The 13,820-nt window shown below is 47.1% G+C and overlaps 1 protein-coding gene across 2 annotated transcripts in view; it reads right to left on the bottom strand.

Annotated features, from left to right (window-relative positions):
- Positions 1 to 13,573, bottom strand: part of asb14a (ankyrin repeat and SOCS box containing 14a) — a 50,150-nt gene extending 36,577 nt beyond the window's left edge. Inside the window, exons 1-2 of one of the 2 annotated variants that reach the window (XM_072472437.1) lie at positions 13,431 to 13,573; positions 2,664 to 2,882 (exon numbers count right to left, since the gene is read on the bottom strand). In XM_072472437.1, coding sequence (XP_072328538.1) covers positions 2,664 to 2,791 — 128 coding nt within the window. In that variant the 5' untranslated portion in view covers positions 2,792 to 2,882; positions 13,431 to 13,573. Of the gene's footprint in view, positions 1 to 2,663; positions 2,883 to 13,430 lie in introns of those variants that run through there. The other variant, XM_072472439.1, reaches the window with a different exon arrangement.
- Between the last annotated feature and the right edge of the window lie 247 nt (positions 13,574 to 13,820).

The following is a 13,820-nucleotide window of genomic DNA, read 5'->3' as shown; positions in this document are numbered from 1 at the left end:
CCCCTCTCATCCTCTAAAGGACCAATATTTACCTTAGCCACTCTTTTTTGTTTTATGTATTTGTAGAAACTTTTACTATCTGTTTTTATATTCTGAGCAAGTTTACTCTCATAATCTATCTTACTCTTCTTTATAGCTTTTTTCGTAGCTTTCTGTTGCCCCCTAAAGATTTCCCAGTCCTCTAGTCTCCCACTGATCTTTGCTACTTTGTATGTTTTTTCCTTCAATTTGATACTCTCCCTTATTTCCTGAGATATCCACGGTCGATTTTCCCTCTTTTTACCATCCTTCCTTTTTGTTGGTATAAACCTTTGCTGAGCACTGTGAAAAACCACTTGGAAGGTTCTCCACTGTTCCTCAACTGTTTCACTATAAAGTCTTTGCTCCCAGTCTACCTTAGCTAGTTCTTCTCTTATCCCATTGTAATCTCCTTTGTTTAACACAAAACACTAGTGCTTGATTTTACCTTCTCACCCTCCATCTGTATTTTAAATTCCACCATATTGTGATCGCTCCTTCCGAGAGGATCCCTAACTATGAGATCCTGAATCAATCCTGTCTCATTACACAGGACCAGATCTAGGACCGCTTGTTCCCTCGTAGGTTCCATTACATACTTAAGCCTACACAACCATCCTATCTCCGTAACCCAGCAACCCCACCTAACCTTTTGGACACGAAGGGCAATTTAGCGTGGCCAATCCACCTAACCTGCACATCTTTGGAAAGGGGTTGGAAACCGGAGCACCCGGAGCAAACCCACGCAGACACAGGAAGAAAGTGCAAAACAGTCACCCGAGGCCGGAATTGAACCCAGATCCCTGGAGCTGAGAGGCACAGTGCTAACCAATGTGGTACCATGCCGCCAATGAAGCTGTCCAATTACCTTTGAGGATGTTGGTTTGCTCCTGAATGAGTTAGTGTTCAATGGAATCCCTCTGTGAGGTCACAGAGCACGAGCTGAAATGGAGTCATTACGGGATTGGGAAATCAGTTGCTGGGTATTCATGTTGTTCCGAGTGGGAACAAGGTCACTTTTTGATCACGTGATGTATTGATGACGCTATCAGCAGTTTGGGGAGGCTTACAGTCAGTCTACCCTAGCACCCTGTGTGACAACACCTTCTCAATAAAGTTCTTGTTTGTATCTTTGTGGTCTGCAAGCCTCTCTTTTAAAATGCCACATCAGTGACTTATGTCTCATAGCAAGGATTGATCTTTGTGAGATGGACAATGTCAAGGATTATGATGGCATGAAAATGACGCTCTAGCACATCTTCTGAGTACTCATCAGTATCTATCAAAGGAATTAGGCATCATTGCTTGCTTTGTCGAAAATGATGGCCACATCCCTCCCAGATGCCAAGGCAATGCAGGACGTACACTTTGCAGGTTTCCAATGAATGCAGGGTAATGAGTGTTTGTCAATAATCACACAATGATCCTGCTGAACCACTCTCTGTGGGTATAATGCTAATCATAGCTTTGAGTTCATGCTGTTGTGTGACAGACCACTTTGGCCTGATGGGCGATGGCATCTTGGATCTCGATATCAAGTTGTGCATTAATCATGCAGGAAGGTTGGTGTTGGGAGAGGTTGTGCTGTCCAGATGAAGCTTTACCTTCAGACAGTCAAGTCCTAACATTGGCGAATATTCTTCCTCTGAAAGCTGCCTCACTTAGATAATTTGACTCATTACTACAAAAGCTGTGCATGGTTCACAAGGCACTCGGGAGAAATCAGGTTTGCAACATTATTTTCTTATTATAGCTTATAGACACAACAATATCACAAGCACAAATGTTGTTGCCAATTATAGTCTGGATAAACTACAGGGGCGAAATTCTCCGGAAACGGCGCGATGTCCGCTGACTGGCGCCCAAAATGGCGCAAATCAGACGGGCATCGCGCCGCCCCAAAGGTGCGGAATGCTCCACATCTTTGGGGGCGAGCCCCAACATTGAGGGGCTAAGTTGGCGCCGGACGAATTTCCGCCCTGCCAGCTGGTGGAAAAGGCCATTGGTGCCCCGCCAGCTGGCGCGGAAATGACATCTCCGGGCGGCGCATGCGCGGGAGCGTCAGCGGCCGCTGACAGCTTCCCACGCATGCGCAGTGGAGGGAGTCTCTTCCGCCTCCGCCATAGTGGAGACCGTGGCGAAAGCGGAAGGGAAAGAGTGCCCCACGGCACAGGCCCGCCCGCGGATCGGTGGGCCCCGATCGTGGGCCAGGCCACCGTGGGGGCACCCCCCGGGGCCAGATCGCCCCGCGCCCCCCCAGTACCCTGGAGCCCGCCCGCGCCGCCTTGTCCCGCCGGTAAGGTAGGTGGTTTAATTTACGCTGGTGGGACAGGCAGTTTAACGGCAGGACTTCGGCCCATCCGGGCCGGAGAATCGCGCGGGGGGGCCTGCCAACCGGCGTGGCGCGATTCCCGCCCCCGCCGAATCTCCGGTGCCGGAGACTTCGGCAACCGGCGGGGGTGGGATTCACGCCAGCCCCCGGCGATTCTCCGACCCGGCGGGGGGTCGGAGAATCTCGCCCCAGATATTTATTTGTGCAGAAAAGAGAGAAACACTGTTCAGCATTGAGGACTAATTTGTAACAGAGCAAGGATGCAATAAGTGAAGAGTGGCATAGGATGGATAAGAATATAACCGTACTCTACCTGAAATCATCTGCTTCAACAGAGGGCAAACAAAGATCCTGCAGACTGATTTCCAGCAGACTTTGTTCCAATACATGCTGCATTATTTCTTCATCTGCCCACTCTTCTTCTGCTGCTGTCACATTCATAATGACAGTTCTAAGTCATATTCTGATCTAAAGATTTGTTTCTCTTTAACTCCGACGAAATGATGTACCATATTTTAGTAGTCAAAGAGTGCTGTGGGTAAATGAAAATAGACTATAATCAGTTAACTCCCATTTTCAACCCTTTGTTTCATTATCTTGCTCGCCATCTTAATATAGCTTCACAGATCCCTCTCTTCTGCTAACCTAGTGGTACAGCATAGCATTTATAGACTTTCGGTATCCGGATTCATAATTTTCCTGTTAACGATTAGACCCAGATTAAATTGAATTGTTTGATAAAAGGATTTATTGTTCTGGATTTAGTGTTGTTGTTCATATTTCTAGTGAAGTGATATTAAGGCACTAAGGTTGGACTGAAGGAAAGCAATCAGATAGATGAAGTAAGTTTTGTGGGACTGATGGTGTACTGAGGATTTGGGGAGATGGGTTAGATGAAGCGCTCTTCATGAAATGCTCCCTGTTGTTTTGCTTTTATGTTGCAGGATGACCGACAGCATTGCTGTAACCTAACTTTATTACTACTTAACACATTTCCAGCAGATTAACATACAACTGCAAGGCATCTGCAGCTTTATTACAATCTACACGTGCATGTGCTGTCTGACCTTCGAACCCCAGGTCAGGTGACGCCCATGAAATGCAGAGTGTACCCTTTCTATCTAATACTGGAGTCCACTACCATAATCACCCTACTGTCATGACATTTTCTTTTTTTAAAGAAAAATCTTCAGACTAGTTTTTGTTAACACAAAATAGGCTGCGAGCATAGCCTACTCAAGTACATAAAGTCTCTTATCTATTCTTTCACACTCTGTTTTGATCAGTCTGTTCTGTCTTTTACTCATTGCTGTATTTCTGTTTTTTTTTACAATTCTTCCACTGGATGTTCTGAATGGGGATGGAGGTTTTGAAGGACAAGGGGCCTTATCAGGCTCAATGTCACTTTCACTCTTTAGACAGTTTTCAGGAATCTCAGGCTTTGTCTGATTATCTGTTGCTTCACTGGTGGATTCTGGTTCTTGATCTTCAGTTCACACATTCTGGTTCAAAGCAGAGTCATTTGTTTCCTGTAGAAGTTTCCGGTTTCTCCTGTACTGTTGTCCGTTTGGAGTCTGCACCCTGTGTAAAACCTTGGTTCTCCTGTGATCCCTATGACACAGCAGGCTAGGTGGATTGGCCACGCTAAATGACAGGAGTCCTCACTGTCTCCCCTATGTTCAGCTCAGACAAGAGGTCAGGCTCCTTGGTCAAAATACTGTTCTACTTCTGCCGTCTCAGTTTGAGCAGGTCCTGCACATTGTGACTCACTGACTGTGGAAATAACAGTTGGAAGTTTAGCTGTTACTCTTCTTCCTGTCAGGAGCTGTGCTGGAGATGGTCCAATGCCCTCGAATGAGGTATTCCTGAAATCCAGCAGGGCCAGTTAGGGGTCTCTTCTGTCCGCCTTCTTCAACAGGTGTTTTAAGCTCTGTGCGGACGTTCCACTGTTCCGTTGGATTGTGGATATTTGGGACTTTATGTTGTGTGGCAAAACTCCCAGTGCTGTTCAAATTTGTGAAACTCAGTGTCTGAGACCTGTGGATCATAGTCTGAGATGGGCACTTCAGGTATGCAGTGGCAAGCAATAATTTATTTCAACTGATTTATTGCCACGATGCTCTTTTTTAAATATAAATGTTTTTTATTGGATTTTTGAACAGAGTATATTTTGCCCCCCCCCCCCACCCCCACTCCCCGGCCCTCTCCTGGTCTATCTCCCCCTCTCATGCTTTGGCTACTTTCCCCTGTTTCTTGGCTACCTGGCTATTCTTCTGCTAGTTTGTTGACCTCAAACAAGTCCCAGGACAACTGGGTGAATGGCTCCCACGTTCTGTGGAAGCCGTCGTCTGACCCTCGGATGCCGAATTTGATTTTCTCCATTTGGAGCGATTCTGAGAGGTCGGACAGCCAGTCTGCAGCTTTGGGTGGTGCTGCTGACCGCCAGCCGAACAGGATTCTACGGCGGGCGATCAGGGAGGCAAAGGCAAGGGCGTCCGTCCTCCTCCCCAGGAATAGATCTGGCTGGTCTGAAACCCCGAAGACTGCCACTTTCGGGCATGGCTCCCCCCTCATCCCCACCACTTTGGACATTGCCTCGAAGAAGGCTGTCCAGTACCCCGCAAGTCTGGGGCAAGACCAGAACATGTGGGCGTGGTTGGCCAGGCCTCCTTGGCACCGTTCACATCTATCCTCCACCTCCGGGGAGAACCTACTCATACGGGTTCTTGTTAAGTGGGCTCTATGTACCACTTTCAGTTGCGTCAGGCTGAGCCTTGCGCAGGTGGAGGTGGATTTGACCCTATGCAGTGCTTCGCTCCAGAGTCCCCACCCTATCTAGATCCCCAGGTCCTCCTCCCATTTCCTTCTTGTTGCGTCCAGTATGGTGTCGGCCCCTTCTACCAGTCGGTCATACATGTCGCTACAGTTTCCTCTCTCTAATATGCTTGCGTCCAGTAACTCTTCCAGTAATGTCTGTCGTGGCGGTTGTGGGTAAGTCCTTGTCTCCTTTCGTAGGAAGTTTCTGAGCTGCAGGTACCTTAGCTCGTTCCCCCTGGCCAGCTGGAATTTCTCCGTCAGTTTGTCCAGTGTCGCGACCCTGCCGTCGGTGTATAGGTCCCTGACTGTCAGTGTCCCCTCGTCCTGTCTCCACCTTTTGAAGGTGGCGTCAGTCAGCGCTGGTGTGAACCTATGGTTGTTCCAGATGGGAGCTTTGTCCGACATTTTGGTCAGGCCAAATTGCTGCTGTAGCTGGTTCCAAGATTGGAGGGTGGCTATCACCACCGGGCTGCTGGAGTGTTTTTTGGGTGGGGTTGGGAATACCCCCGTGGCGAGGGCCCGGAGGGAGGTCCCCTTACAGGAGGCCTCTTCCGCACGCACCCACTCGGCTTCTGGCTCCTTGATCCATCCCCTTATTCACTCGGCCGTCGCCGCCCAGTGGTAGAACTGTAGGTTTGGGAGGGCTAGCCCCCCCCTGGATTTTGTTTTTTGTAAGACCTTCTTTGTGATCCTAGCATTCTTCCCCCCCATACGAACGCCATGATTAGTTTGTCTAATGCTTTGAAAAAGGCCTTGGGGATGTAGATCGGGATGGATCTGCCACGATGCTCTTACTATCCTTTCTCAGAAGCACAGACTCAAAAAACTTTGAGTAATAATCTACTGCTAGTAGGTACTCACTGTTATCAAATGTTAACACGTCCACTCCAGTTTTCTAGCTGGGCCTCTCTGGAACATTGTCTAACTGAAATGATTCTTTTTGTTGTGATTTATTAACTTTGGGCACACTGCACACACCTTTGCCATTTGCCACATTTGTGCTCCCATTCCAGACAAACAGGTTACATCTCGAGCTCTTCCCCTGTGTGTGTCTATGCCGAGGTGGCTTTCATGTATGTGTTGCAACATTTCGTTCCTCAGTGTCGCAGGAATGATTATCTTTTCTCCCATGCAAAGTATTCCCTCTGCTACATGAAGTTCCTCCCGAAAGTTCCAGTGCTCTTGTACAGCTGAAGGGGTTCCGCTCCGACCTGTGGGTCAGCCAGTTTGCAGTTTTTTGTTTTTTAAAAAAATGTTTTTATTCTCCATTTTCACATTTTCCTTCAAAATTTACACCCCACCCACAAACAGTAAACGGTAACAAATACAAAATCAATCCCCTTAACAATAACAACAATCTCATCCTCCCACCACCCCAAACAACGGCCCACCTGTCAATATATGCATCCAATAAAACAAACTCTCCCATGGTGGAAACAAAAAACAAAGGAGAAAAAGAAAAAGGAGTCCGGGACCGCCCATGGTCACCATTAACCTATAGAGTCCACTTCCCCTCCCCCTCTACACTCAATGCCATCCAACCTCCGAAAGAGTACCGTACATGATACCGAAGAGTTGTAAACACCCCCCCCCCCCCCCCTCTCCAACCCTTCCTATCCACTGCCTCTTGTAAAACTCCTCCCCCCAACCTCGGTTCCTTCCCCCCAACTTTCCACCCCGGCTACAACATTGGCTCCTTTAGCCCCTACACCCGCACGCAGAGAAACAAAAAAGAAGAAAATACAGTCATGAGGTTACATCGGCACATGGTCATTTCTCAGTTCTGCCACAGTCCTTCTGCCTTCGCAAACTCCTCCGCTGCTTCCGCCGTTCCAAAATAAAAGTCCCTGAGCTTGTAAGTCTCCCTCAGCTTTGCTGGATATACAATGCCGCACTGCACCTTGTACAGTTGTACAATGTACAGTGCCCTCTTCACCTAGTTGAAGGCAGACCTCCTCCTCGCCAGCTCCACTGTAAAGTCCTGGTATACACGTATACCAGCTCCAGCCCACTGCACCACCCACTTCTGTTTGGCCCAGCACAGGACCTTCTCCTTCACACTGTACCTACGAAAACACAGAGTCACTACTCTTGGCGGCTCACTCTCCTTTGGTACAGGCCTCCACGACCGATGAGCCCGATCCAGTTCATATCGGGAGGGATCCTCCTCCTCCCCCAATAGTTTCGCCAGCATCGCGGCAAGATACTCAGTCGGCCTCAGTCCTTCAACTCCTTCGGGCAGCCCCACAATCCTCAAATTCTGTCGCCTGGATCTGTTTTCCAGGTCTTCCATTTTTCCTTGCAGATCCTTGTTAATTCCGCATCTCTTTCCCCATCGAGGTAAGTTGATCACCGTGCTGCAATAATGTCTCCTCCACTTCCTTCAGCGCCTCCCCTTGCTCTCGCACCTCCGCCACTGCGCTCGCCACCGCCGTCGTCACCGGCAAAATCGCCTCCTCGACCAGCACACTCAAAACCTCCCTCATCTCCTTCCTCATTGTCTCCATGTATCTTGTAAACTGCCTTTCGAATTCCGCAGCCATCACCGTAGTTATTTCTTCAGCCGTAAGCAATGCGGCCTCCCCTGGCGCTCCAGCCTCCATTTTCCTTGGTGACCCCGGGGTGACCTTTCCACTCCCCGACGGACCTTCAGCTGTTTTTTTTATGGCCGTCTTTTTGCTCATCCTCCACAATTTCCTTTACTGTGCCTTCACTGTGCCTCCTCTGTGCCTTCTCCCTGCTTTTGCCGCCTCCGTGGACCCTGGGACCGGGCTTAAAGCCTCGAAAATGCCGTTCCCGAACGGGAGCCCTCCATTGTGTGGCTGCCTCCCGCCCGCCGTCATTGGAAGTGCCAGTTTGCAGTTTGTTGCAGTTTTCTCAGGTTAATGTTGTTCTTGGTCGCTTTCCTGATCTCATCCTGTTTGGTTCCAGTCACAGCTAAATTCTTTGTGAACCTATGCTTCCATTTCTATGTCCTCGTCTTCCGTGATGGATAGGTCTGCATGTGACAGAGTGTCAGCGATGTACACGTCTTTGCCCGGTTTGTATTTAAGTGACCCGGTACTTCTGCAGCGCAGTAGTAACCTTTGGACTCTTGGTGGTGCACCGTTCAGGGGCTTTTTAAGCACAGCTCCCAAAGACTTATGATCAGATTCTACCCCCACGTCTTTGCCAGGGACAAACTGGTGGACGTGTTCTGGGCCAAACACAATTACTAGCATTTCTTTCTCTGTTTGGGCATAACGCTGCTGTACTTCAGTCATTGCCTTTGAAGCATATACCACTGGTGCTTCATTTTGCAGGAAAACAGATCCCAGGCTGGCTTTTGACGCGTCCACTACAGAGTCTTGACTGGCTGACTGACATTGAGCTGCTTTTCCACTGGTCAGTGTCCGCATTAGACCGGTCAAAGCTTTTAGGTGACGTTGTTCCCAGTGCTATTCCGCATCATTTTGTCAAAGTTCTCTGAGAGATGCAGCCAGGTCTGACATGTGCAGAATGTATTTCCCAAGATAGGTCACCATTCCCAAAAGCCTCTCCAAGTCTTTCTTACATTCTGGGGGGTGACATGTTCATAACTGCTGCAATTTTGCTCTGGTTCAGCTTCGGACCCTCACCTGTTCGCACATGTCCCAAGTACTTGATTTGACGAAGACCTAGTTTGCTCTTTTCCTTCTCAGCTTTTAAGTTCCTTTCTTGAGCTCTTGTCAGCACTTGCCTCAGCTTTGTGGTGGTGGTCTTCTTATGTGACTGGGCAGACCAGTCGATATATGTTTCCACGCCATCTAACCCTTCAAACAGCTGCTTCATTGGAACACCACAGCAGCTGAATTAATACCAAAAGGTAAGCATAAAAACCTATAGCAGCTAAATAGGGTGCTGAAGGTCCAGAGATAGGGTTAGGATTAGCATCCAGCTTGACCTGCCAGGAGCCTGAACTCGCATCCGAGACTGAATAGTATTTGGCATCAGTGAGTGTGATCTCTTCTACTGTGGGAAGTCTACAACACCAGGTTACAGTCCACCTGAGGAAGGAGCAGTGCTCCAAAAGCTAGTGATTTGAAACAAGCCTGTTGGGCTTTAACCTGGTGTTGTAAGACTTCTTACTGTGCTCATCCCAGTCCAACGCCAGCATCTCCACATCATCTTCTGCTGTGGGCAAATGATAATTGCTCTCTTTGTACTACCTGGTTTAGACGTCTGGATTTTCTATAATTACTATTGGATTAACCCACTTTGTCAGTTCTTCAATTTTCTTGATGAAATGGGGTTTCTCCATTCTGTCCAACTCTTGCTTTCAGTCAGTGTCTCAGCATTATTGGTGCTTTCCTGGATGGGTGTCACAGTTTTGTCAATCTTGATGGTATGTTCGCCCTTTGGACAACCAATCCCCTTGAACACATCTTTGTGCCCACTCAGGGTGTCATCAATCATTGTTCACGTGATTAGCTTCAGACTTTCACGAGCTTTGATTCCAAGGTTGGGTGTCGCATCGTTTTTCACTACTCTGAATGGAAGTGCTTGAGATTGTTTTATGTAGATCACGTGAAGTGCTCATTGGGCCTTCCACGGCGATTTCTTCACTTGTTTAGGTAGACAGCTTCACTTTTGTTTCAGTTTGTGGTTTTCCTTTACTTATCTCACGTTATAGGCTTATGGGAATGGCAATTTCTTGTGCACCCTTGTCAAACTTGAAGTTCACCATCATGTTGGCAATTTTTAAACCAACCTTCCATTCATCTCCTTTTGAATTTGCCGTTACAGCACCAACGAACAGTTTGGTCTCAGTGTCGGTGTCATGATCTGCAATCGTGTGCGCTTTCTTCGTTTTCACATTTCAGTGAAGTGATTTAGTTTACCACAGTTCTTACACTGCTTTCCATAGGCGGGGCAACTACCTGGTTCTGTTCTTCATCGACTGCATTTAAACGTTTTAATAGCAGTTTTATTATTTTTACCTTTAGGCTGTCTATTTGTTCTTCCCCAGTGCTGTTTCTTATTAACTGCATCTAGCTGCTTGACTGTGTGTAGCGGAGCACCTTCCGTCATCTGTTTAATCTGGCATTTTGTTGTCTCTGTGCTTTGTGGATATTTATTGCTCCCTTAAGCATGTGATCCACTTCTCTCAAAGGCCATTCTTTCAAAGTATCATTTGCGATTCCGCAAATGTTCAGCATCATTTGCGACTCCTCAGATAATGAAGCAGTCCATGTCCAAATGCAGCAAGACCTGGACCATATCCAGGCTTGAGCTGACAAGTGACAAGTTACATTCGTGCCACACAAATACCAGGTAACGACCATCTCCAACCAGAGAGGATCTAACCACCGCCACTTGACATTCAATGGCATTACCATTGCTGAAACCCTCCAACTATCAACATCCTGGGGCTTACCCTTGACCGGAAACTGAACTGGACCATCATCAGTCATATAAATACTGTGGCTACAAGAGCGATTCAAAGGCCAGGAATCCTGTGGCGAGTAACTCAGCTCCTGACTACCCAAAGCCTGACCACCATCTTCTGGACCACCTGACCCTGGGCCGCCAGCTTCATTTCCACGCGGTCGACCACTGAACTGATCGAATCCACCGCCTGGGCATAGTCCTCCACACTCTCCTTCCATTGCTGAGTGAACTTCTCGTTCAAGAAGCTCACCAGTTGGTCCGTCAACCACTGAGCCAGCAGGGCCGCTCCCTGCCCCTCCGCCATCTCCACATGCGTCACAGGCACCACACCAATCCAACCGACTGATTACCTCTTTTTCGTCTGGTTCTGGCCCTCAGCTCCATACACCAGAGGGTCACTCTCTTCCCCTCACTCCCCTGAACTTTTATTCCGCCTCACATCCACCTGTTAACCGGGGAAGAGGTCCGAAAAAAACACTATGAGCGGGAGCCACCAATTGTGCGACCACTCACTCCGTGGTCGCCTCGGGAGGTAGTCAACATACTTTATTACTAACACATTTTCAGAACATTAACACAAATGCAAAGCACCTGCAGTCTTGTTACAAGCTACACTTTCATGTGCTATCTAACCTTCGACCCCCAGGTCAGGAGACCCCATAAAGTACAGAGTGTACCATATTGCATCTAATACTGGAGTCCACCACCAAAATAACCTTATTATCGTGACATCCATGAGCTTTGGCAACCTTCTCGACCTTGGCACACTGCTTGTTGCTCAGCTGGTGTTCCGGGTTGGTCCTTCGTGGTGGCAAAGTTATGGAGATTGCAGCAGATAACCATAAACCTGAGGCTGGAAAGACACAGCTTCTCTGGAACCGTCCAGGTAGTGGATATGTTACATGAGTACACTGACTGCCTCTCTGACCACATTTCTAGTTGCTTGGTTCTTGTAGGACATCCCTGCAAATGTTCCCAGGTTACTGACAGGAATCTTGCACCGTGTTTGGAGAGGATAGCCCTTGCTGCCCTGTTGTCAGGTGGTAATTTGTCTGCCTGGCTGGTGTAACGGTGGCATAGAGAGCTGGCACAGGATAAATGCATAATGATTGCTCCAGGATACCGTTCACAGGCCAACTTGATGGTCACAAGTCAGTTGTACATTGAGCAGAATCTGATCCAATTGTTAAATATGCCAACCTGTTGATGGGGAACACACTGGATAAAGTGGGTACAATCTATGGCACCTTGCACCATGGGTAAGTCTGGGGTGCAAAAGGAGGCCATTCAGCCCATCGTGCCTGCATCGGCTCTCCAAATGAGCATTATGACTTAGTGCTATTCCCCTGCCTTTTACCTGTACCCCTGCATATTGTTTCTATTCAAATAATAATATATTGCCCACTCGAATGCCACTATTGAACCTGCCCCCACTACACTTCCAGGCAGTGCATTCCAGACCCGAACCACTCACTACGTGGAAAGGTTTTTTCTCACATTACATTTGCTTCTTTAACAAATCACTTTAAATTTGTGTCTTCTCGTTCCTTATCCATTTACAAGCGGGAACAGTTCCTCCCTATCAACATTCTCCAGCTCTCATGATTTTGAACATCTCTATCAAATCTCCTCTTAGCCTTCTTCTCTCTGAGGAGAACTTAGAATCGGGCAGCACGGTGGCACAGTAGGTAGCATTGCTGCCTCACGGCGCCGAGGTCCCAGGTTCGATCCCGGCTCTGGGCCACTGTCCGTGTGGAGTTTGTACATTCTCCCCGGGTTTGCGTGAGTTTCGCCCCCACAACCCAAAAGATGTGCAGGGTAAGTGGATTGGCCGCGCTAAATTGCCCTTTAAGTGGAAAAAATTAATTGGGTACACTAAATTTATAAAAAGAAAAGGAGGACTTAGATTCATAGAATGCCTACAGTGCAGAAGGAGGCCATTCGGCCCATCAAGTCTGCAACGATCCTCTAAAAGAGCAGCCTATCCACCCCCCCCCCCACCCCATCCCTGTTGCAGAGAGCAGCTCCAAAAGACCATCCATCAAACTATTTATACGGCAGCCAAAAACACCTTCTTCTTCTGAGCAGTCAAACATAACTTCCCAGAGTTAGATAACAAACCAAAAAACCTTATCCAGTTCAGACATTACAAACCAGCAACTGACCGGTTAAGACTTACATAATCTCTTTAAATAGCACTGGCAAAGGATCCTTTATTGCTTATTAGCATCACAAGCTTGCGAGACGACTTTAACACATGGCATTGAGGCAATCCAATATCACACAAGGGTCCGACAAAAAGCAAAGGATTCTTATTTTCACAAGTTATTATTTGATTTAAATAGTTTTGTAAGCACCCTGCAAACATACGGAGAAGCCCGATCAAATATGGCACACACATAGTACCCAGTGTACATATGTTTCTTGCACACAGTATTAGACTTATTTAGAACCTGAAAATCAATGTGGGTCAAGCATTTTCTACATTGACCTGTGATTTTCATGATGAATATTTTCTTAAAGAATATTTGTCCCGTTGATGCTGGCTGGGTGAAAATGTCTGTGTAAATTAAGTTAAATCTGTACTAAGAATGCCAAACTAAGATCAATAGTTTACAAAAGAACAAAACTTGTTACTAATACAAATTCCTAGTATTTTTCATTTCCAACTGAAGTGTGGAAATTAACAGGAACCATAAGACCTTCAGATTCATTTGTTCTATTTATATTTAGTGACTGCCGTAAATAACATAATTGATTAGGTGCCACTTTCTCTTGATCATTAAACAGAACAGCTATCACTACTTCCACGCTTTGAGAAATATCTGTCCCAGCAGGTTTAAAAAAAACTTACCTCGCGTTTCTTTACTCAAAATATAACCTGGAGTATTCTGACTGTGTTGTTTTCCCAGGTTCACACACTTGACAGTTTTTAGACAGTGACTCAGCCAATGGCTAAAAATAACAGCACTGGCCTTTCTGGCTGTTCGTCTCTCTCTTTTATCTTCACCCTCGAGCAAAATGATCCATTGCCACGAAACCCAAAAAGAGAAGAGAATGGGAAATAATTTAGCTCTTTTCTTTAACCAATCCATTTTAGTTATTCAGAAGGGTACACAGAAGCCTGACCCCAAAAGTCTTCATAAAGTTTACACTTGCAGCGTTAACTCCAGTGATGATGATATAATACATACAAGCAGATGAATTAAGAGCATAGTAGATCTGAGCCTGCCCTGCCATTCAA

The sequence above is a fragment of the Scyliorhinus torazame genome, chromosome 13, assembly GCF_047496885.1.
Source record: "Scyliorhinus torazame isolate Kashiwa2021f chromosome 13, sScyTor2.1, whole genome shotgun sequence".
Classification (NCBI taxonomy): Eukaryota; Metazoa; Chordata; class Chondrichthyes; order Carcharhiniformes; family Scyliorhinidae; genus Scyliorhinus; species Scyliorhinus torazame.
The sequence above is the reverse complement of the archived record's forward strand: the minus strand, read 5'-3'. Positions and strand labels throughout refer to the sequence as shown.